At 47.5% G+C, this 25,333-nt stretch overlaps 1 protein-coding gene and 1 long non-coding RNA gene across 9 annotated transcripts in view; one reads left to right on the forward strand and one right to left on the reverse strand.

Moving 5' to 3' along the window:
• Positions 1-25,333, reverse strand: part of LOC125983983 (uncharacterized) — a 279,094-nt gene that overhangs the window by 144,200 nt on the left and 109,561 nt on the right. For both annotated transcript variants that reach the window (XR_007486834.2, XR_011086200.1), the window contains exon 4: positions 108-1,299. This is a non-coding gene — a long non-coding RNA (uncharacterized lncRNA). The remainder of the gene's footprint in view (positions 1-107; positions 1,300-25,333) is intronic.
• pcdh7b (protocadherin 7b) overlaps positions 1-25,333 on the forward strand; it is a 70,978-nt gene that overhangs the window by 18,805 nt on the left and 26,840 nt on the right. For 2 of the 7 annotated variants that reach the window (XM_049745101.1, XM_049745116.2), the window contains exon 2: positions 17,241-17,460. The exons of 2 other annotated variants lie outside the window; for them this stretch is intronic. In XM_049745101.1, the coding sequence (XP_049601058.1) occupies positions 17,241-17,460 (220 nt within the window). Of the gene's footprint in view, positions 1-11,084; positions 12,700-17,240; positions 17,461-25,333 lie in introns of those variants that run through there. 3 more of the 7 variants (XM_049745110.2, XM_049745122.2, XM_049745142.2) reach the window with 2 other exon arrangements.

A 25,333-nucleotide genomic window follows, 5' to 3' on the forward strand; every position in this document is an offset into this window, starting at 1 on the left:
CGATTGAGCCACTCAAAGTTAAGAGAAACACAGTTTGTAACTCAAAACAAATATTTCAAACAAACCAAACTTTTCAAACAAACAAAACATTCAAGTCCATTTCCTACCAATTGCATGTGAGCAGGAAGTGAGGAGTCTCTATGGGTTTCTTTCTCTGAGTTTTCTTTCTTTTAGTAACTTCAGTCTTTCCCTTATTTGTATTTTTTGTTTGTTTTGGCTTTCCCTACTTTGTTCCCCAGCTCCACACTGGTCTGCAGGCAACATGGCCGCCCCTGGCATCTGACAGGAAGTTTGGTGACTAGTCACATGGCTGTTTTTTCTCTGCCCCCTGCAGGTCTGGAGGGGAACTAGTGGATATTTTGTCTGAATGATCTCGGAATCAGTTGATGTGACACTCACAATGTTTCAAGAAAATACAGAGTAGGAACAAGGCAGTTGTCTCTCAGACCCTCCCCAAGTTGACTGGTGCTGGAACATCTCCAGCAGGACTATTTAGCAATCTAGCGGTGGCTGCAGGTTGAAAGACGCTGTGCCACCTTCTCCTTTCTTCCACGACCAATTAGCGATTCCTTTTACAGTCACGACGACGTCGTGTTTTGACAGCTAGCATTTTTTCTGGATTGACATTGAACCCTCCTCTCTGGTTTGATGGCCTTTAATCTGGTTCCTCAAACAGAGGTTGGAGCCGAGGTTTAGATTAAAGGGCTTTGCGTAACGGCAACCGTCTCTTTGACCTCGGGTTAGTTCTCCACCCTTGAGAGCCGGGCCTCGTTAGCGGCCGAGCCACGTCACCGGTCTCATCAAACGGAACGCACGGCAAACACCTGATAACGTCTACAAGGGATGAAGGCGAAAGCCGTTAACGCGGACACATTTCCTTTTGCTGGATTTCAAGTCAACATTTATTGATTTGAGAAAAGATTGATCATCAGACAGCAGAATATAAAAAACTAAACAGGTTTGACTGTAGTTGATCTGCCACCATTTCCTCTTTACTATTCTAGCGCGCTAGCACGCTAGCACAATGCGGACACATTTCACTTTGCTGGATTTCAACTCAACATTTATTGATTTAAGAAAAGACAGTAGAATATAAAAATCTAAATAGGTTTGACTGTAGTTGATCAGCCACCATTTCCTCTTTACCATTCTAGCACGCTAGCACGTTAGCACGCTAGCACTCCTTGCCGGCCAAGACCTCCCAGAAGTGCCCGGGAAAAAGGTGGCACTTTTTGTCGTGTCGAACATCCGACTCCTCCACATTCCTTCACCAAACCGCGTACATTCCACCTCTGGCGCCTGACTCGCAGCAACAACAACACACAAAAAAAAAAAATCAAAAGCGACTCAGCCGTTTCAGTGTCAAGAAGAAAGATGGAGCGAGCATCTTGACGCAGTGCCTCCAGTCAATGGCGGCAGGTAGACGCCAAGTTCAGGGCCAGCCTCTGACTGTAGTCACATTTACGCACGTCGGCGGCGTTTTATTGATGGATGTTCTTTTTGCGCCGCCTCCTGAAGAGGCATGTGCCCTTTCTTCACAGAGCCGACAATCGAAACCACGGCGAAAGAACGTGTTGCGTAACCTTGACAGACCAAAGTACAATTTGGAACATCATCACAAATAAGGATATTATTCGTCAGTGACAGGAAAGACAACACAGCGCTGATTAGGATTTACCGACTTTCTCATCTTAGAGATTAATTAAAAGATTGCCATCAAGAAGGAAATAAAAGCTCTGGCCGTTTCTTATGGCGGATCAAAAGTGGTCGCCGAATCGTTAAGATCACTCACACTGGACACACACATTGAGTCGCTCGCTCGCACGCATGCTGCCTAAGCTTCTTTGTGATCCTCTTCCGTGCCTTTTTCTTCATCTTTTCCATCTCATTCTTTTCATCGACTTTCATCTACTTTGGTGTACCATTTTTAAGCCGCACCCCCCCTCCCCGTTTGGTCGAGGGATGGGGTTTTTATTCGCAGCAAAAGAAGACGGCTGCTTTGTCCCCGTGCCGGATGCTGAAATTTGACCTATTTTGCCAGCCAGACCGGGAGGCATCTTTTCTTCCCCCTCTTTTGCCCCGATTTTACCAAGTCAGTCAAGCAAAGCAAATCATGAGAAAAAAAAATCCTCATTTTTGAACAAGTTGGCCGAGAGTGCCGCGGTCGTTCTGATTCGAGAAGACCAGGGATGATGTATTGACGTCATCACGGCACGCTTACACGGGCCGTACAAATTGAGGTGGATGTCCGGAACTGGACCACGGACCTCGAGTTTGAAACCATGTTTTCATTCTTTGCCACCTTGGACAGTCGCCTCCCTTCATGAACGCAACAATTTGATCCCTCGCTGCCTCCGCGGCTGTTGAAATAAAACGAAATTCTCCTCCCATCAACAAAAAGTCTGGAGAGACGTGATTTGGGTCTCAGCCTCCTGACCCGCAATGCATTTGGAAAATGAAGCAAACATGTTGACAGCTTGTCCGGTACAACAAGCAAAATATGTCCAAACGCTCCCAATCTCCTTGCGATAAAATCCGATTCATCGAACATGAATCGGGAACAGTTGGTGGAGGAAAAGCTACGTGATTAGCCGAGACTGATCACGCGTTCTTTCAATGGAATTTTGCACATTAGTCATGTGTGTGTGTGTGTGACCCCTATGATAATGACGCTATTAAATCTTTAGCTTAAGCTGACTTTGCTCACCCCCTCCCTCCCCATTCTTCCATCTTTCTCCCCCCCCCACCCTCACGGGGCCGAACACTCACTTCCTTCCCAGGCCGCATTATTAGCGTGCATTGCGCTCTCCTGCCTCTGCAGAAGCCATTAGCCAAGATTAGCAGAGGAAGAACCCCGGCCGGCCTCCCTCCCTCTCTCTCGCTCTCTCCCTCTGGCTCTCTCTCTCTCTCTCTCGCACTCTCTTCTGGCCGTCATGTGCGCTGAATGATTAGCTTCCATTATAGCGGGGTCTTATTGTGCTGACAGCGGCAGCTTCTGATCCCGGTCGTGGCCATTAAGAAAAAGGAATAAAATAAATAAATAAGAGATTCGCTCCCTGTATGTGTGTGTGTGTGTCAAGCGAGATGACGTGAAGGCTTTGGAAGCAAAGAGGGTGAACGAGGAAGAACTCGGAGCATTGATTGCTTCTGCATGTAAATCGAATCTGCTCTTTTTCTTCACGTGACTGTGTAGGCAGAAGGTAAAGCGGCGGCGGCGGCAGGCTTAACGCTGAGACACAAAAGATTCACACGACCTCCGCCTAGCAAAAGTCAACGCAAGTCTTGTTTGAAAGAAGACTTTCTGCAAAAGAAAAATATATATATATATGTTTTTCAGCAACTGTTGCTAACTTGATGAATGGTTGCATATGAACGATGGCGTGAAAGATTCACAGCATTGTAGTCATCATTACAACATATTTGTCGGGGAAAAAAAAAATGGTCCGATGCGGTCGGTAGCCCGTTAAATGGCGCAAATTGGTGTGATTTCCTTGTAACTGGGCGGAGGGATTTCTTTGGAACATCAGCAAGTTTGGACGCCCTCCCCTCCCCTCCCTCTCTCTCTCTATTTATCTGTCTGCGCCTCGCTGGGCTTCTTCCTCCGCGCTTTGCTGAGCTGCATTTCAATGAGCTTGCCCCGAAACGCGCTGTCAATATTCCTGACAAATCTCCAAAGCGTGATATCGCAGGACGCGGCGGTGGAGTTCCAGCGCTTTTTTTTACTTTGTGAGCGTTTGCTCCGTCATCTTGCGTCTCCTTTCTTCCCACTCTACATGCTCCCCGTGTAGAATACAAAGAGATACCCAAAAAAAATTGGGAAATTCAGCACCAAAATAGCCACTTCCATTTAAAATGGCCGCCGTCCAGTTTTTGAATGAGTGGCATGAAAGTTATTTCTTCTGTTCTCAGAAATGGCCGCTTGGAAGCAAAATGGCCGCTTTTCTATTCATTTTCCAGCGTGATACAGTTTGCTGCGTCTTCTTTTGTCACGCTTAGTTCTTTCCACCAAATTTCACGTCGGGCGATATTCTCATCTTTGCTGCCGTCCACGAGGAGCTCCTGTGATTGAACGTCCAAATCCTCCCGCATCTCGCTTGCCTCCTCCTGGAGCTCCTCCCCCCCTCCCCTCTTGATTTGCAATCTATTTTCCCTCCTCTGCTCTTGCCAAGAGCTGCCGTAGCTATCTCCTCCACTCTTTTCAATCTCTCTTCACTCCGCCACGCTACTCTCTTTTTGTTTTCCCGTCCTGCGCTCCCCCCCCTCCCCTCGCCTCCCCCGCTTGTGTTTCTCACCAGTCAATAATGAAAATTGCCGGCTACCTTGAATGGATTATGTGGGCTCGGGGTAGTTTGCTTGAAGGTGCGGCGGTGTCAAATGAAAAGGCCCGGGCCATTTACCTACCTGCCTTCCATCACACACACTCGCCGGGTCGAGCCGTGAAAACACACCATCAATGACGGCGCATCATCAACCCCCCCCACCAGCCCCCTCCCTCCCCCCCTCAAGCTCCCTCCGGTCATGTATTATGAATGTTGCCTAATTACGCAGCCTGGAATGCTTCACACGGGGTTGGCACGCGCATTTGTTTGCTTTGTATCTCTTTGCCGTCGCTCTTGTATGCAAAATCCTTGCGCGATTTTGTTGTTTGTTCTTTTGGCGCCGCCGTGCTGAGATCAAACAGCGAGCAGATTGAGGCGCCATCCGCGGTCAACCCTCGAGTTGATGCACAACAGGAAGCGGGAGGGAGGAAGGAATAGCGCAGCGGGCCGGGTTACCCCGCCAATCTAATCCCCAAAAGCCCCTCGGAATCCAAAATATACCCCCGGCGCTTGATTCGCGAGTTCCCCGAATTGCGAGTCGCGAGCTCAGATTTTTCTCGCTCGGTCCCGGAAATAGCGGAGTTAGTGGCGAACTTTTTTTCAAACCACAGGTTCGAAGAAAGTTAGCGCAGAGAAGCAAATGATGCTGCCTACACATTAGCGGATCGCGAACAAAGCTCTATTCCCCGGCTGAAAACAGAAAACAAAGCTCTGCTAGCTTAATGCTAGCAAAATGCCGTTGACAAGGCTAGCATGCGGATCGCGACCAGAGCTCTACTCCCCCGCTGAAAACAGATAATCGCATCTTACGTGGTCACTTTTGTCGAATAAAGCTTCGCTAGCTTAATGCTAGCAAAAGCCTAGCATTGACGTTGCACTAGTTAAATCATTGTTAACGATTGGCTAACAATTTTCCTATCGTTTTAAGAGTGAAAGCCCGTTTCAGGTGACCTAAGATACAAACGCTCACAGAACAAATTCGACTCACAAGAAAAAAAAAACTACGATTGGTATTTGCCGTTCAATTTGTTCCTCTCGAATCACTCCTGGATTTCCTTCGAGCCGGCCGGTGACGCACCAAAGCCATCAAGCGGACCCACGAGTGGGAGGACGTTTTGAAAAAAGCGGTCAAGCTCTGACTGACAGCTTCGCCGCCCAAGTGGAATACAAAGAAGGCAGAAAAAAGAAACAGCGACCAACCAACAGAACAGATAGTAGGAGATGGAATTTGGCCGCAAAATGGCCGCCGAAGAGGAGAAATTCATGTTGATCATAGAAACACTCTTGCAAATATTGCTTCATTTTTGAGCCGCCTGAAAATGTGATTCCCAATGAGGATAAATGAAACCATTCCAAGCGCGCGTCGAAAAAAATCTGCTTTTCAAATCTTGCGCTTGACAAATGCGCTGTGACGTTCTCATTTCAACATTGACGCGGACGGATTCGGAAACCAGCAGCAATCCAAAAGCGCGGCCGCCCGCTTTTGCGTGTCACATCCGTTTAGGCGCCGCGTCAGTCGGCCGCAGAACACGGCAACGTGAGCTTGCGTCATGTTTTCTTTTTTTTTTGTCCTCGCTGTGTGGGCGCCGTGCGATTGTGTGCCAAAATGAATGTGTGAGTGTGTGTTTGTAAGATTATCCTTTTAAAATGAACAAGGGGGGGAGGGGTGGGGGGGAGCACGAGATGCGATGCATTTGCATATTTTTGGAAAGAGTTGAACTATTTTACCGCAGTTGCAAGAGCAAATATTCCTTTTTTTTTTTAGGGAAAAGAGAATGAAAAGCATCTTCGCCTGAACGCCCGCGAGAGGAGCTTTGGGGGATCTGATTTCACAGCAGCTAATGAGCATTCAGCATCGGTCTCCTCCTCCTTCGCCTCGCCGGCTAATGCGTGACTGACAAGCCGAGGCGCTTTTTTATTTTCTTTCCTTCTTTTTTTGCTCGATTGGGCTCGAGTGAAAGCGCCCTCCGATGCAGCGAGCCTATCATCAGCCGCTCATCTTCTGGACACCTGTCGCACTTTGGGTTTGAGTCCCATGAAATGATTGAGGCCAAAGCATGCGGTGGCGTGGGCAGCGTTGGCGAACGTTGCATTTTGATCTTATTTTGCCAGAATTTGTTTGGTTGCCTGCTCAAATTAGACCAGTGCCTGTGCCGAAGAGATTTTTTTTTTTTTTTTTTAAATTTCAGTAATATTTCCGAAAGAGAATTTTGATTTTATTTATTGATTGATTTATTTGTTTGTTTATTTTCTCGCCGGACCCGAACCGGTTTTGACCCTACCAGGCTAGCGGTTGAAAGCGCTAACGTTCCCAGGATGGCAACAGCGCGCATTGTTGTGCCAGCCGGCCAAAAAATTTCTGTTTATGTATCAGCTCGCCTAAGCCGATAAAGGGACAGAGATGCCTTGAAAGCGTTCCAAAGCAATCCCAAAGCTGCCGTGCCGACATCCGGCAATAAATCACACGGCGGTGATGGTAAAGCCGCGCTCGCCCAAAAGGAAGCCCGGCCCGCTGACATATATGACCCAAGCGTAGCGACGTCGTCAACAGATTCCGATGAATGATTTTAATAGAAAGAAACTTAAATTCAGAAGGGGGAGGGGCTGGTGCACAAAAACAGTCATAGTGAATCCCTGCAAAAAAAAAATGAGCTGAACGACCTGCCAAAGGTAATCACGGCAAATTAGAGAAATTGCTTTGTTTTGTGAGCTAGCCTAATTTTTTTCCTTTGTTTTCACTTTGCAACTCGCAGCAAAGCAACTGCTAAGCCGTGACCAGCGGGCGGGGGGGTCACTTGCAAAGATCTTGCATTCTTAATCCAGTTCAGATTCCGTATCTAGGGTAAACCCTCTGAATCCATGCGTGGACTTAAGACCCACGCGTGCCCAGATGTCCCTTCCAGAGTACAAAGAAAAAAGAAGCAGCCGCGAGTCATCGTGCAAAAAAAAAAAAAAAAATACACATTTGGAGCTCTTTTTTATTTTTTTATTTTCACTCCGCAGCAGTGTCAGTTTCCTAAATGGGGGAATTTGTCCAAGACCAAAGAGAACCTCGAGCCAGCATATCTCTATTTTGCACTGCAATATGTTCAAACGGAAATCCTATTTTATTCATGTGGATTCCGGCGGTCTCTCGCTATCTCCCCCCTCTCCCCCCCATCCCATCTTGGACCTCCCCCGCCTGCTGCTCTCTGCGGCGAGCGCGCAAATTAATTTTCAACTTGTTAATTCTCTTTGAGAAAAAAAAAAAAATAGCAGGAGAAGCGAAGAAGGCGGCCCAGGTCGCCCGTTTGATTTGTTATTTGCCGCCGCGACCTACACACGAGAGAACCTGATCAAATTCGAACAAGATTGCGACACTCCACTCGACACGGGCCGTAATGGAAGCGAGCGAGCGACGGCTGCAACCCGACACGCCTCGGGTTGACGGGGTCGTGTAAAGGAATGCGGGAATTAAATAGACCTCATTAGCGGCGCCGGGGGAAGAGCGACGGGGGCATTCGCTCGCCTCCTCCAAGGTCTTTTGTGGCATAAAAAGCCAACGTGGAACGTTATCGCGTGGATTTACGAGGCGACGGGACATTCATCTCTTTGGCTACCTTGTTAGCATTACGCTTTAGCGCTAAAGTATTGAGATAAGCAGAGACGGCAGAATTAGGGCGTGATGGATGAGTCGCGTGCGGCGCCGTCGAATATTCCTGACAGACACGAAAGGGAAGAAAAGAAAGTCGCTAATGTTGACATCTGGATAAGCTTGGGAGGAAGCCACTCCAACGTCTGAATGATCTAACGCACTGTTGACAAACCCAAGGCCCGGGGGCCAGATACGGCCTGCCGCATTATTTTATGTGGCCTGCAAAGACAAATGACTAAAATTGAAAATTGTCTTCACTTTTAAAATAATCTTTTATAAAATATTATAAATACATTATATATTATACATAATTTTATGTATATATTATATTATATATGTTTATATATATATATATATATATATATATATATATATATATATATAGCAGTTTTTAATAGTCTGATTTGAAAAAGAGTTGTCAGTTTGTTATAATATGAGGCATTTAAAGATTTTAAACTTTTATTTGGGTCGACAAGTCATCATGGCCCTCCGAAGGAAACTATGACAACAATGCGGCCCGCGACAAAAATAACTTTGACACCCCTGATCTAATGAGCGCTTTTCGGCTTAGCGGCGTATCAACTGCAGCGGGGGCTTCCCCGGCGTGACCCCTCAATTTACGCCCGGGGGCAATCCGGCCGTGTGCGCGGAATCACGCCGCGCAATTTGCTTGGCTTTCATCCGACGGGGGAAGACCAACGAGGACATGCCGCAGACAGAAAAAAAAAACGAATCAAGTCCTCGCGGGGTGGGAAAAAGTGCTTCGGCGGAAGGACTCGCTTTCATCATGGCGGGTTGAGAGAATAAAGAGCCCATTTTGACAAAGTGCAGAAAGTAAAACGTCAAGAAGAAAAGGTACAAATCCAGTCGCTGGAATATCTGCAACAAAGCAAGTTGAGAGGAAACGGATGAGCGCGAGCCTCCACGGCCTTGCGCCGGGATTGTCTTTTTTTTCGTCACTGCGAGATTGAGAAGGAAACGCCAGAGTCAGTTGTCCGTGAAGGACACGACGAGGCGGCAAAGCGGACTCTGTGCCGTCATATCGATTCCACATCAAAGATACTTCACTTCTCTGTACTCGTCACTATTATATGTCAGTCCCTACCCCCGCACATGTCACCTGAAATCAATAACCATCTGGCGCTCACTCCCAACATATTCAATATCTCCGGCATCATTCCACCGCTTAGCATCGAGAAGCTCCTCTATGTTCTGAAGATGGCTACAAATATGGACTCGTTTGGGTAGGAAATATCAGCTGACGGGGTCGAGGCCAAGATGGGCTGGAGCGGCCACCCGCGTCGGCACGTAGCAGGGCGCCTGTTTCGCAGAGCAGGAGGTTTTAGGGGGAGGGTGGGGGAGTTCCATCTGGTGGCCCGCTAACCTTCGCTGATGAATGGAGCATTCCGCGGCTAGCAGCTGCCGCTAGGGTGACGGCCGCGCATGCACATGAGGACAAAGTGCTCCCGGTGCGCAGGCACAGGTGCACGTACGCTCATTACCAGGGCTTGACTTCTTGTAGCCTCGTATTAGCGGGGAATCATTTTTTATTCTGGGCACTGCGATGGATGAGCATCTTGCACGTCGCTCATCCAAGGCTTGAAATTGCCCAGACCCGGGTGGCGACCAATCCGGGGTGTACCAAGCAAGTTTATAAAACGGATCTGAATTTCTATCAAAGCTAAAATTGTCCCGTGTGCAACAAAGGCGTCTCAATTTGTTTTTTTAATCGAGTGTTATTCAAATTATTTTGACTCATTGTGGACAATGACGGGCGGAGATAAACAAGTGAATGAAGAAACAAATAATAAATAAACAATGAATAAATAAATAAAGAAAGAAAGAAAGAGGTAAGTAAGTAAGTAAGTAAGTAAATAAATAAATAAATCTCTGAATGAATGATAAATAAACACTTAGCTAATCGCTAGGTGGCGAGAGCGATGAAATGACCCTCCCAAAATGGCCGACCGGTCGGTAATGAGATCTAACAAGCGCAAAATGAAAAGCTTCACAGCGCCATTTTGGTTTTGACAAGTCGGTGGCAACAAATGGAACCCAAGTGTTAGCTAAGCGCCTCGGCGGGGTGGACCGTTTTACATGCGGATTAGCGGCCGTATCGCCATCATCGTGCGCCGATGTGACGGCTCGATAGACGCTGCGTCTTTGATGCCCGGCGAGCAAGCCAGGCACTGGGGGCCCCTTTATCCTTTTTTTTTTCGCCCAACACGCTGATCCGACGCCTCGGAGCCGCTGGAGATGGAGGAGATTGCATTGTAAGACGTCTGCCTATCGCTTGTCGCCGCTTACATCGTACACCTTGTAAAATGATAGCGTTGTCGTGACGACAGAGATATTTTAGCATCGGTCGGGCGGGTGCCTCGGCGGCTCCCCCCCTCCCCCTTTGCTTCTTAATCTCCCGCCGCATATCTTCATTATGAAAAAGTGCGCTTTCATCCTAATTCCATTTTCATCCATCAAGCGACGGGGAGGTCTGACCTCGGCCGATCCCGCCTGAGATAGCGCGGCTGGGGCGAGAGTGACGGCGATGGCCAGATAAGAGTTGTGATGATGAATGCGGACACGACACGACGGCGAGGAACGCCGAGCGAGGAAAACAAACTTTGGTGGCCTGTCAAAGGTGTAAGCAGGAGTTATTGTGCTTTGCATAAGCCGCCAAATTCATCATCATTTCTCCTTCCCTTCATTTGCCTCCCTCCGGCTTCTTCCACCCCGCCTGTATTTTAGGTATAATTTACTGAAAAGTATCTCTCTCTCTCTCTCTCTCTCTCTCTCTCTCTCTCTCTCTCTCTCTCTCTCTCTCTCTCTCTCTCTCTCTCTCCTCAACAATATTTTCCAATTTCACTTAATTGGTCCCACACTGAGACGAGAACATCCTCACTTTTTTTTTTTAACTGCCGTTTTTGTTTGTTTTTTTTCTTCTGTCCAACATGCGGCCAGGCTTATTAAAGGCTGAGGAAAGGGCGATTTGAATCATGTCTCTTCCTCATTGTGTGCATCATAATCAGAAATGCGATGGATGGAAGCTGTTACGCCAGCGTGTGCGAGCCACGATAAGGACGCTTGGCAAAGGAAATGATGGCGTTGGGCAATAATGGCGTTTTTTTTTTAAGATGATGAGTTGAACGCTTGCTCCATCCTACACCAGTCCATCTCGGTTTCCTATTGGATGGCAGCCTCGAGCTCCTGATGACTAAGGATGTGAAATAAAGTCACCCTGCATCAGGGGTGGACAAAGGATGGCCCACATGGTCCCCCGATTTCTTTTATCTGGTTCTTAAAGCATTTACATTACCAAAATATGTTACCTTAATTTATTGTAAATGACTGAATAAAGGTGAAACGTACAGCCTTTATAAAGTTTGCATTTTTTTGTTTGGAATTTTTTTGTTAGTAATTGATGAGGTCACAAAATCTGAGAATGAATTTCTATCGTAGTTAGCAAAATGCATACATCACCCAAGCACCCGTATATTTTTTGACATTTTTTTTGTCGCCCATCCGCCCCTCTGTTTTGTTTAATTTTGTTTAGTTTTCTCCTCTGTCTCTGACACTTCATGTTTCTGTGATATCGTTCATCCGGCTTCGCAATTTTCAATGTAGCACAACAAGTTAGCGTCTTCTTCTCACATCCGCCACAGCAAAGGCGGAAATTCACATCGGGCCACTTTGCATCAAGTCCAGGCCAATGGCGGGGCTCCCCGCTGACACCCGGACTCGTGTCACAACACGTTGACGTTGGCGGCGGCCGCGGGCTCGCTGCGACCTGACAGTAGCGGGCCACTGGTCAGACGCGCTGACGGATCCCGCAACATGACACCTGACCCCTCCCCCCCCCTGCCTGACGGCTGGCTGACACGTTAAGATGACAACGACAAAAAAGCATCACACACACATACACACAAGGCCCTCCAAGTCAAACAAAACGGAGTGCAGCGGAAACGGGTCAAAGTGAGGCAGAATCTTGGCAAGTCTTCCAATTGTCTATTCAAGTCTGAGTGGAGTCAAGCAGTGATTGGACCCCCCCACCCCCCTCCCCCAACTGTGCAAGCTGCCAGGCAGGAAGGTCATTTGCTTGACGGCAAAGCAACAGGGTCAGTTTGAGGACTGGCATGCCTCCACCCGTCCAAGCGAGCCCACTCGAGTCCAAAGCAAAACGATAAACACTGCGTACATGCATCCCCCCCAAGAATCGTATCTCACTTACACCAGCGACTTAATCCGCCTCTTGAAGAGCAATTAAAAGTTTAGCGCAGCCTTAAAGAAAGTAGCCGTATGATCTTTTCTGTTTCTGTCCCCCCATGACCCCACTTGCTTCCACGGCTGTGAGCGCCAGCTCGCCCGCCCGCCCGCCGCCGCATGCTAATATCAAAGTGCAACCGTGGCAATTTTCCAAAGACATTCCAAACACAGTAGGGAAAGGCTCCGAGGGGGGACGCGGATGAAGAGGGGATGGAAAAAAAAAATCCCTTTTCTTCTAAACTTTAGAATCTGGCTTCAATAGCCACTTCCCCGTTTACCATCCAAAAGGGGGGTCCTGGGAAGACCAAAAACCGATCCCGACATTGAAAGTCATAGTTTTGACCACGGAAAGTAAACAAGTGTGGAGAAATGGTTCTATCTATCTATCTATCTATCTATCTATCTATCTATCTATCTATCTATCTATCTATCTATCTATCTATCTATCTATCTATCTATCTATCTATCTAACTTGCTAGCTAACTAGCTAACTAACTCTCTGTCTATCTAACTTGCTAGCTAACTTAGCTAGTGCTCTCTCTCTCTCTCTCTCTCTCTCTCTCTCTCTCTTTCTCTCTCTCTCTCTCTCTCTCTATCTATCTATCTATCTATCCAGATTGAATAGAGAAACAACAACAGCCACTTGAGGGAAAAAAGCCAAAATGGTTCCTGATCCTGGTCGTACCTCGAGCTAATGTGTTCTCCGTCAGCCTGGGTGCACATTTTAGGCAAAATAAGCGAAGCTGTGGGTGTTCAAAATGACGTTGAATGATGGATTGCTTAAGCCCAAATAGAGCAGGACAGCAGATTTTCTTGGTGGATTCAAACGATGAACTCTGGAAAGCGCTTTCTACGGGAGTCTGGGGTGTTTTTTTGGAACTCGCTCGCCTGGTTTCATCTCCTCATCCTGTCTTTCCTTACGGGAGGAATGTGCAGGCGGAGGATGACTGACGGGGGAAGGAAGGGAAGAAGAGATGGAGCTCGACGGTGGGCGGGCGGCGGGGAGCGGCGCTCGACCCCGAGCGATCAGCCGGGCCGAAACCTTTGACTCGGCGGGAGTCCGTTCTGAGGAAGCCGCCGCGTTTATTGCCAACATTCCAGAGACTCACCCTTGTTCAAATTCCCCCCCGATCGCTCACCTAAGAGACCGCCCACAATAGATCGTTTGTGCTTTTTGGACAATACCGCCACTGTGTTCCGAAAAAAAAAAAAAAAGCTGCCGCTTGATCAGGTTGCAATTGATGACCCCCGTGGACATTCACCTTGAGGGCGTTTGTCTCATCTATCAGCCAAGTGATGATTGTTTGAATTCACACGAGTAGAATTACAGTCAGCTTTATCTGCCACAACCGTGGACCGCTAAAATGCTGATACTTGGCACTGTGTTCTCGGGTGGCGCCCCCCAGGGCTCCGTCTGCTTGCCCATTAAAATTTGAAAAGCTGCTTCATTTCAAACTCGACTCGTCATTCAGGTGAAATTTTGAGAGGCTCTTTCTATCTCCTATCACACGTATTTACAGCTGGACCAGCACTGAGTGCTTGACTCCAAATAAGTCCAATTCCAAACAACGTGCTAACCCAAAGGTGTCAAACTAATTTTATGTCCGTTGTTATGGTTTCCATGACTTAAATAGAAATGAATGAAAAAAAAAAGTCTAATTTATTTTGAAATTGGGACTATAACAAAAAAATTGCAATATCTCACTGTTTTTAAAGGGAAATACAATTTATACTTTTGGCATATTAACAAGAAACATTGATTTTGATTTAGCCGGCCACATGAAATGATGTGGCGGGCCGGATCTGGCCCCCGGGCCTTGAGTTTGACATCTGTGTTCTAACCGTTTGTGATGAAAATGAAAATCCAAGAGGTGGCAAACGTTGCTTTGTATTTTGACCGGCTTGACCCGTACTTGAGTCAGAAATCCGTGTGTTGTCCCCCCCCCCCCCACAGGAAATGGGCTGCCTTAAGCCTCCAAATCTACCTTTGGACTTTGCTTTGCATTGTTCATCTCCGAGGATGGCAGCTTTGCTCAAGCACCCGCGGCTGTCGCAGCTGGCTTTCAATCACAGGCGCCGACCCCCTCCCAAAAAAAAAACCCTCCGCCCCCCTCGACCCCCTCTGAGAGGTCCCGGCATCTGGCAAGCATAAAGCAAACGAGTGTTAACTTGTAATGAAAGTGGTCCATTAAAAGGCGGGCCGGGCTCAGCGTGGGGGTTAAGCCACTTTGCGTGCCTTGCAGCAACTCCGGGAAAGGTTTGACATCTTTTTCTCATCTCTGAATTCAAGAACGACAAACCCCCCCAAATCCGGGATGGGAGTCAGGGGCTGCAAATATCCACACTGCCCCTCTTTCCTGAGTTCCCATTAACATAAACAAAGTTGTCTCTCAAAGAGATTTGTCGCGAGGACTTTTATTGGCTTTCCGCTAGGGCAGCCTAGTAAAACGCCATCTAAAGTAACGGTCGGGAATAAAAGCTTTGCAAGATGGACGTAGGGCCGCGTGTGTTTGTTGTGTGAGTGCTTCCCTCGCTGGATTTGACTGGCAGATGGCTGAACTTTAAGGCCAGGAGGTGGCGAGAGGGTATGTTGGCGTTCAAGGCTTAACAAATGCACAAAGCCCGGAAGGGTACTGAGAAAGGGTCAAGTCTGCGCCGCCGCCATTTCCCTCAACACTGATAGACAGCAAAAAGAAATAAATAAATGCACATTTTGGCAGAGATTCTTATTTGGCCTGTACAGTCATCCTCTGCGGCAAATAATAAAATGTTACAAGTCAAGTGACCATTCAGATATAGCTTGACTCTTTTTGTTCACTTTATGTCGCACGCAAAACGTCTGAGTCAGCATCTAAGTCGGTTTTGGTTACAGTATTTTCCGGACTATAAGTCGCACCAGCCATAAAATGCATAAAGAAGAAAAAGATATAAGTCGCACTGGAGTATAAGTCGCATTTTTGGGGGAAGTTTATCTGACAAAATCCAACACCAAGAACAGACATGTCATCTTGAAACGCAATTTAAAATAAAAAATAGAACGGCCTTAGACAAACTAAAACTCGATAGCTGCGCGGCATATTAGCAAAGTCTCATTTAAAGCGCTCGCTCGCCGACGCGAACCTGGGAAAGAGAGAACGAAACGCTTCTCAGATTGAAAAGTTTGAGAGCTGAGAGGAGCTGAGAAGAGCAGAGGTCACGGTGCAGATGGTGCTTACAGCAGATTCCCATCCAAAGCCCGCGGCAATCCTGGCGTGAACTCCGTCTGCAAACACATTAGCTTTCCGCCGCCATCTCGCTACGCAGCCAATAAAGAAGGAAATTCAGGTGGAGAAAATATTTCCCCCCCAGCTTCATTTCCACAAACTAATTTTCTCTTTTTCCTCGCCCGAGTGTTTCCAATTCATTAGGCAGCATTCATTGCGTTTGTGTCACTGAGAAAACAGTTTTGCCAAGGACAGTGCGGCGAGACAAATCCACAAGCGACACCTCACGAACCAAAAAAAAAAAAAAAAAAAGTGTTTGTGTGCGTAAACAAAACAACGTGGAACATCTTAACATGGACCCGAGTGTTGCTACACTCACGGAGTCGTTTTCCCGTCTGGGTCCGCGGTTTTAATTACACAACAAATGTTTGGCTATCCGAGTGAGATCGGCATATGAATATTTATACCGATTCATTTGTTGAGTGTTGCTTGTAATTACACGCAAACATGATTTATTGCCAGAATTGCCGCCTGCGTCAGTCAGCCAGACAACGCCAACTCGGTGGAAGTAACTCAATAAATGCACGTTCGCAGTCGAACGGCGTTGCCAACGTTCAGGAACGACGAGTCGGATCTTTTTGTGGGGTTTTTTTTGGGGATGCGTCACGGCAAAGAAAAAAAAATGGATGGCATCAGAATAGAAATTAAATAATGACTTTGAGAAGCGAGAATGGCCCGGCGACAATGTTAGCATTAGCATACGAAGCGCATAGAGCAGTTTGTTGTGATAACGGCAAAGACGGGGCCCAATGGAATCTTTCGCCGGCTCCCTTCCGCCCTTACCTCTGCGGCGTACTCCGATAGCGAAGCAGAGCTACAGAGGCGGTGAGGGAGAGCGACCCAGACGGTGGGGGAGGCAAAGAAAGAGGCTTCTCCTTTAATGAAATGCTCTTACTGCTTAACTCACTGACACTGCTCAATAACGCCTTCGATCTAGCAACGCGTATCGACAGCGGCTCCTCCGGCAGAGACTCGGCCGGCCGGATCGGAATGCTCGCTCTTATCTGCTGCTAAGACTTGCCGGGCCCTCGTTCACTCGCCGTCCTTTTGTCAATAAATGAGTGAAAAACATTCTGCTGGCTCGCACCAAGGCTGAGGGAAGGGGGCATGTTTACAGGTCTGCTCCGTAGGGTCCTATTGATGCATTTGTGGGTGTTAAAAGTAATGAAAGTTGTCGGAAAGTACCGGAGAGAACGTTTCGACGTGCTCCTTGCTTGCAATTATGGTGAACACGGGACAAAAAGACTGTTTTCAGTTGTCGTCAGCACAAACAAACCACCATCAACGGTGTTAGCCCGCATGCTAAGCTACATAGCATAAACTCACAAATGTTAGGGAGTAGAGGCAAAGCAGACGACGCGGGCTACAAACAGCTGCATCGGAAGAGAAGCAAACGCAAACTTTCAAGGGCCGCCAACCAAATAGGACATTTCAAAGGCAGGCCCCCAAAAAATGAAACCAAAAAACACCTGACATTCCTTAAGCTAGCCCCAACGTAATAAGTTTATTACTTTGGCCAGAGTACAAAAAGAATGAATGGCTGAGTTACTCAGGGAATAACAGAGGACACATTCCGGAAAAGATGAGCAAAGATGCGAGTGCCCCACGGCCATTTGGGGGAATGACTTTGTAGTAGCTAGCTAGCTTTAGCGTCACCTCTCTTTCTCCTGCTTTTGTTTCCGCCCCGAACTGCCTTCTGAGGACAGAAATCCCCTCTAAGCGTCCCTTTTGTAGTGACCACCGGCAATTTGGTTTCTCTTGTAGCCGTTTCGCCGAGTGACCTTCTCGGTGGTGAGCCAGCCCCAGGACCCTCACCAGCAGGGATCGCTGCAGAGCTGCTACGACAGCGGCCTGGACGAGTCCGAGACGCCCAGCAGCAAGAGTTCGTCAGGGCCCCGACTGGGCGCCCTGCCCCTGCCCGAGGACAGCTACGAGAGGACCACGCCGGATGGCAGTGTCGGTGAGGCAGAGCACATGGAAAATGGTAGGGGCAAACACTGAAAGGAGATCAGATCCAGGGAACACATACACCCCACATACTGCCCAGAGCGTTCCAAGCAGGATGGCAGGTAGACAGATGTCCAAGCGTGTAGTTCAAAACCAGGAAAAGGGACGACATGCGTACAACGCGGCACTTGGGCGTCTACTCGAACCGTCCATCCATCCATTCCACTTTCTAGTCTGTCGGAGCCGAGAGACCAGGGTACATACAGTCAATAAATATATATCAGACCTTTTTCAGGCCAACGTTCCCCTTTTTTTCTGGAAGCCGCTTTGGATGATTCCCAAAGAACGTCTTCTCCGCATTGTATCACGCCTTGTCTTGGAAAGAAAATGAAGGTGGGAGGGGGGGTGACCACAGGAGGCTAATACCCTACTCGAATTGGTAAGAAGCTGTGTTGGCAGTTGCTGTGTATTTGCCTGGAGGCCTGCGTGAAAGAGCTAATATTTTTCTAAACGTGGGATAGACCTGCTGTGTAAAGACTACAGTCTTTGAGTGGGGTGAATGTGATACTCATACTTAACAACTCGAGGTCCGCGAGTTTGGAGTCAATCTTCAGACGAGAGTACGGGTTTCTTCATAGCGGAGTCGGTGCCTTTGCGTAGTGATGTGGCTATGCTATCATTTTCCATTTGAAGACAAATAGGAGTAATCAAGATAACCGGATTAAGGACCTCGCCGTGGCTCTTGACGCACAAGGACTTGCGCAAACAGATGTCTGACGTCAGATGGGCAGCTGGCTTTAATATGGACTGATGGGGGGAGGGGGAGGGGGATTGTGGCGGGGGCAGATAGAGCCACCTTGGAGATGCGTCAAATTAAAAAAACAATCTTTGGACAGTCGGCACTTTTTTTTGCAGTCTGTTCCTAACTGGCTGCCGCCACGAATTAGGCGGGAAATAATTTCTTGTCATGCAAGCCCTTAAAAGGAAGCCAAAGTGTCCTTGAGGAAGTCCTTTGCTCGCCGACTCACACATGGCCGCACCTTAACTCATTCAGTGCCATTGGCGGTTATGGACGTCAAAGATATTAACTGGGTTGACAGTGAACGAGTGTGTCAGTTCAACACCTAAGTGCAAAATAAATGCAATTATCAAAGGTTTGGGCAACTGCTCGAGTCTCTAACGGGGGAGGAGCTAACTATTCTTATTTGGACGTCTATTGTTTTACTTCTACGGCGTTATGTGGTTGTCCCGCCATGAACTCGGCTGTTTGTCCCTGTCAGCGCCTTCCAGACAGCTTTTGCATCAGACCTCCCACGTCGGGCTTTCATCGAATTGGGCGACAGGAGTGTTGAAAAATTCTCCGGTTGATAGCAGATCTTAAAAATGGAAGCGCCCTGACTACAGGATATGACTCAAGAGTATGGCATCTGGAATATTGCTGCCTTCTTGATCACGCTGCACAGCTGGGCCCCTTCACTTATTCATGAGCTCGCCCCCACACCCCATCAGATATTCACAAAGTTCGGCGTCAAACAGCCAATTAAATTCTTCCGGCGACGTGCCTTGTGCCGTCTTATTGATCGGCGCGTCACTCCGAGGTGGCGTTTTCCCGACCTCTTGCACTCGATCGGCAAAATGAACAACATGCCGTCGCAAGCTAGGAGCGCTACGTCAAACCTCGGAAGCGGAAAAGTCGCCGGTGCGTTTGAGTCAAAAATGGCCGACCTCGGTCGGGTGATGGCTCGATGTGTGTTTTGTCATGTACGCTTAATATACGTCTGAAAATGTGGCGATAGCTTACTAGCGCTACTAGCTTGGTTTTAGCACAGTCCCCTGGGACCTGTTTGAAGCTGCAAAGTTCAACCACTTGACACTTTTGTCTTACTCCCACCTCCGAAACCGTTCAGCGGTCACATGACGAGGTCCGCGCAGCAGCACGGCGTTACCTTTTAGCTTAGCTTGTTTGGACTGAATTTACCGTTCCCGGGAAAGGCGTTTTGCCCATCTGTATGTTTACTGACAACTTTGCAAGCAAAGCGAGTCGCCGGGAGCCAGAAAATCGTTAAAACGCTCCCCGCAAGCCGAGGCGGCACCTCGAGGATGATCACTTGCAGATAGAAGAACCTTTTACTGGCCCGGACGCCGCTGAGAGTTCATTCGCGTCGACCGCCGAGACGGATGAGGAGTGCAAATATATTGCAGGCTCTAAAAAGAGTAATAGCTGGTCCGAGCAAGCCTCCCACACTCTTTGGCAATGGCTGCCAGACGGGGGAGCAAACGTTTCCCTTACTGGGAGATTACAAATGGAGCGCTTGTTCGTAAGGCAAAGGACAAAAGAGAGGTGGGGAATCGGGCGAGCTTGTTTCTAAACGCTTTTTCTTTGCCTTGAGTTTTTTTTTTTTTTTGGGGAGGGGGTGAGCGCTTCCCCACTCCACGCTTGTTGTTATGTCTGGCAATTTTTAAAGCTCGGTTAATAACGAGCGTGCGTGAGTGTGTTAACGAGGTAGACCCGATAGTGGGGCCAGATGGCAAAGAAAGTGTGTTTAATTAAAACCATTCATATTTCAAAAGCGAGGCCCGCAATATCGGAGCTGGTTTTAGGCTTGATTTCCCCAAACGTGGCGGAGGGATAGATGGTTGTGCAAAGCAGAAGGCGCCAAAGCATGAACCATCCCCCTCCCCAAAGGTCACGGCCCATGTGTGCGCACATATTAAAACACGCACATGCAAAAACGGCAAACTGCATAGACCTATATATCAACAAATCTGTCAATATATTTATATCTATATATCTATACATCTATATCTGTCTACATATCTATCTATATCTTTCTCTCTCTCGCTCTCTCCCTATCTCTCTCATATCTCGCACTCTCTCTCTCTCTCTCTCTCTCATATCTCTCCTTTTACACCACCTGTATTTTAAATACGATTTAAGTACTGAAAAGTTTCTCTCTCTCTCTCTCTCTCTCTCTCTCTCTCTCTCTCTCTCTCTCTCTCTCTCTCTCTCTCTTTCTCTCTCTCTCTCTCTCTCTCTCATATCTCTCCTTTTACACCACCTGTATTTTAAGTATGACTTAAGTACTGAAAAGTTTCTCTCTCTGTCTCTCTGTCTCTCTCTCTCTCTCCATCTATTTCAATATTATCTCAATGTCTGTCTATGACGTTCCACATTATGTGTAAATGTTCTGAAAACAAGATAATCTGGTTTGGTTCAATACACAAGATGTCAGGGAGGTTCTATTGTAAACAGGTTTTTTTTTTTTTTTTTGCTCCTGTAGATTTTATACGGCGTGCCCCCATCCTATCCATCACCTGCTCCTTGGCGTCCCTATTTCTTTTGGTGATATCCCCCCAGGCAAAGCGACAGTAAGCGAGATAGGCAGAACAAGAGGACCCGGTGAGATAACGCCGAGCGAGCGAGGGAGCCGACAGCCGTGAGATGGCCGCCGAGCCAATGACTAACACGGCAGAACAGAAGCTCGGAAAGCAGATGGAACAGCGGGGAGGCGGGAGAGGCCCGGGCGAGATAGAGGAGGAAAATTAATTAATGAATGTAAAAAAAAAAAAAAAGAAAGAAAAAAGAGAGAGCGAGAGAGAGGAAGACGTAGAGGACGGGGCGAGGGAGGGGGGGGAGGCATCGTGGGATAAGACGCCAGTGGGGAGTGGCGGCTGACAGAGAAGTGATTGATCACTGCTCAGCTGGAGCAGGCAGGTATTCAAATCATACCCTTGTGGCGCATCCAAAGGTCCGGTTTCCTCCTCGCCGCCTCGGCACGCAAACACACATGAGCCATAAAGCCCCCGTTGTGCACCCCCAAAATCCCTCCCCGTGGATTCCGGAGGAAAAGATACGTCTCGCAGGAACACACTATTTGGACAGACATACGCAGTTTGTGTATATATGTACCTGTGTGTGTATTGCATATTTCTTTCTTTCTTTCTTTCTTTATTTATTTTTTAGTATTACTATATTAGTATTTTACATATATATATATATATAAAAATACGAATTTAATAATACTAAAATATATATAAATTTATATATATATATATATATATATATGAGGCAAGAAATCCAATATGAGCCAAGAAATCCAAATGCAATAGCAAGCCGGGGAGTCATTTCTGAACTTGATGGCCCCTTGCTTTTGTTTAAAATGCGAATACATGCTAAAATGTGTTCAATCGCCGAGTGATTTTTGAGTTGCCGCACAACTCAAACACACACACCACACAGTTTGTCATGGCGGCGCGCAGACATGATTGTGTTTTTAATGAGGGCCTGCAGTCATGTTTATGTGCAGTCAAGCAGAAGTCTGGCTCGGATTCAAACAATTGCCGTCCCCCTTTTTTTTTTTTTTTCCTCCTGCTAGCACAGCACGACTATAGCGTACAATAACAGGTGTTGCGTTTTGGTGCGGTCCCTCCCACCGACATTATTTTGCATGTGGGGGGGGGGTGGAAGGGGGCGTGTCATGCATTGTGTAAGGAAATGTGAATAAGCTGTACCAACATCGTTGTCATTCCTTTGAATACGTAATTATGCCAAGACTGTGCATATGTTGCTACACACACACAAATTAAGTCTGTGTGTGTGTGTGGTATTCTTTTCTCACTCAAGTTGGATGTGCTGCAATAAGAACACACACACACACACACGCGCACACATTGAGGCGTTCACACGTTGTGTAGGTTTGATACTTGGACGGCGGCGGCGCCTCATGCATTCATTCATGTCGCCGGCAAACATATTTCACAGCGGAGGAGAGGGATGGCGAGGCACATACGCTCGGTGCATAATAACTCCCGGGAACAAGTTTCTCCTGCTACATTTGCTTCCCGCGTCGCCACGACAACGAGGCCACACGCTCGAATTTGCCGTGATTGTCAAACACCCCGCCCGCGTTTGTCTGATTGGAGCTCGGAGGGGACGTCGCCAAAACGAGGGATTCGTTATATGGACAGCCGTATCTTCCGTGTACACACGCGCCATTTATCACAGTGAGTCCATTCCCCGTTGGACGGAGATTACACGCCTCCTTCCTCGCCATTGTGACCTTTTAAGATAGGAATCACCAAAATGTGTAGACACGTTTTTTTTTTCCTCGCCGATGTTTGCGCATGTTCTCGTCCTAGCCCTCGCTTTGTATTATGTATGCGGCGGCCAGGCCCGCCGGCTGCTTAACCTCTGACATTTGAGATACTTGTTGAAATAAATAAGAAGTTCTGGGCCGAGAGAACAATTCGTTATGAGACTTCAATCTGTTTCATGTGACTCCCTGTTGAGCTTTTCGGTTAAATTAAAGATGAAATTGCAAAAGCACTACCTAAAGAAAGGCCCCGCTAGCTAGCATACTAATGGTAATTAGCATCTAACCCATTTGACAGCAGATTGATCACAAATAGGTCAAGAAGGGTCATATATCCTTTATCCTCGGCACAGAGCAACTGATATGAATGTTAAGTTCAAGGCAAGATAAAGAGACAAGGACTGCCAAGAACGCAAGTGTGATTCATAACTTCTCGACCATCATTCTGTCTTATACTGCCCCCAGGTGGTCAAAGTGGGCACACTTTAAGAGTAATATTTTTAGAGTGGTGCTTTTCCTCATCAAAATAAACCTTTCAACCATGTTATTGTTTCATTGTAGGAGTCTAGAACGGATTAATGGCGTTTCCATTCATTCAATTGGAAAACGGTGATTTCGGGCGTGTGCCATCAGTCAACTTTCCGGAGTTTCCTTTTAAGAAGGTTCTCCATTGGGTTGAGGTCAGGGGGATGATGACAGTGGCCACAACACGAGTTGGTCTCACAACAGCCAAAGATTTGATTCCTCCCTCCTTTTTATTTCCTTCAGATTTATTCCAGGGGTCCCTGCTCACAGAGACAATTACTCCGGTGAAGAAATCCTCTGCAAGAGGATGGCTGATTACACAAGTATCTAAATATTGCAGGATGCTCATTATCTCCTAACCCTGAGCCATCCCCCCCATCCCTCCCAAAGAGGGAAAGCGGATGGCGTTAATTCTTTCCCATGGCAGCGTGAAGTGTTCTGCGTCAGACTTTGACACCAAAGGCCGAGACGGCTGCGGTGGCCGAGCGACGTCCATCACGGCGAACATCACGCGAGCGCTGCCTCGGTATCAGTGCTAGCGCACGTCCGTTCGGGCAAAGCAAATTGTGCACATGCGTGAGCCATTTGAAAGGCGACGGCGTTAAGCGCGTCGCACGTACAGTACACAACGCCGCCTTTCCCAACTGTCATTGTTCCCGGCGCCTTGCCCTCCTTTCTCGGATTTGGAGTCGCAGTGAAAACGTTGTCAGCAGTATGCAAAGACGCTCGCAGAACACAACCCGCTGACGGCTCCAGAATTATCACGGTGGGGATTGGAGGAGGGGGGGGAGTGCTCAGCTGCCATTTTCATCTGCTATGAATATGCATCCAAAAGCTGGAATGGAGCAGCAGCCCCGCCATTTTGGCTGTTATTTTGTTGTAGGGCTGAATAATGAATCAATTTCATATTGGCATGGAAGGGACTTTTTAAATTGCAAAGGCTACAATTTTGAGGTCAGCATCTCCAATTGAAGTAGCTGACCCATCTTTCTTATTATTTAACGGTTCATTAGCTTTGATTGGAGCAGAGGCCTAACTAATTAGACCGCAACACTTAATATATATAATAGATCACATGTTGTTTTTGTCTGGAGAAAATAAATAGCATGACATAATAATGTACGAAATAAAAACATGATATAGTCAAAAATAATTAAAGAAAAGACATCTTCAAATCCTCTTAGCTCATCAGTACGGCACTGATAAAAGGCACATGATCAAGAATATGACCGCAAGGATTGTGTTGCTGCACCGTTTGTGTTCAATCTTAATGAGTTACAGCACACTGCGGCACAGAAGCTAATTAGCATTAGCATAAACCTAATGTTTCAGATAGAGAACACAATTGCTCGCTAATTAGCATTAGCATCAAGCTCACAGAAGGCAACGTTACGTGGCTGTCAGATACAGGACACAATCGCTTGCTAATTAGCTCATTAGCATTAGCATGAAGCTCACAGAAGGCAAAGTGGCTGTTTCAGATACAGAACACAATTGTTTATTTCTGTAGACGGTAAAGTCGACCTGGTGGCGCAAGCGTCAAACAGCCCGCAGCGTCGTCTTTTAAATAATCGGGCCAATGTTTGCCCCCGGAGACGAGACGAGTCGAGCGCCGTGGCGTGACGTGACGTGACTCTGGCCCCGAGCCAGGTGACTTTAGGGTGAGCTTTACACACAGATTAACCCTTAGAACAAACACGCTGGGAACACACCTGGCAAAGTATTTGGACCGGCGCCTTCCTGTCTTTTTGTTTGTGACCCGGCCCGCAAACTAATGGCCCACCTGCGACGCTAAACCAATCGCGTTGGGTTTTTTGTCTGCGGCTTAATCTGCGCCCGAGGCCATCACTTTGCCAGACGGGTCGCAAAAGCCTCTCAAAGGGCCAAGAGGGATCGGATTGAAGCAAGTGACGAGCGCATTTAAACGGGTTTTCGGGAGTGGAGCCGCCCGCCGACGTCAACTTTTTTTTCATCTCGGGGTTCTGGGGGAAAATCCCGTCCGAGTGACAGATTGGGTTCACGTGTGCGCCAAAATTTTGATTTATTATCCACGCTCTCCTCAAGTAAAACTGCCCATCACCTCACGTTTGAATCAGAGCTCAATCGTCTTAATCCGTGACGGATTGCTCGGACGTGCGCGCACATCGATTCATAAATACAAAGTTGTGGAAAGAAGAAAAAAAAAAAAAAAAAAGACGGAGGCAGATTTAACTGACGGGGGTTCGGCTTAATCTTCGTCGAAAGCAAACGCAGATTAGGACGGGAGCAGATGGTTTTGGGAATAAAAATGGC

Source organism: Syngnathus scovelli, chromosome 1 (assembly GCF_024217435.2).
Source record: "Syngnathus scovelli strain Florida chromosome 1, RoL_Ssco_1.2, whole genome shotgun sequence".
Lineage (NCBI taxonomy): Eukaryota > Metazoa > Chordata > Actinopteri > Syngnathiformes > Syngnathidae > Syngnathus > Syngnathus scovelli.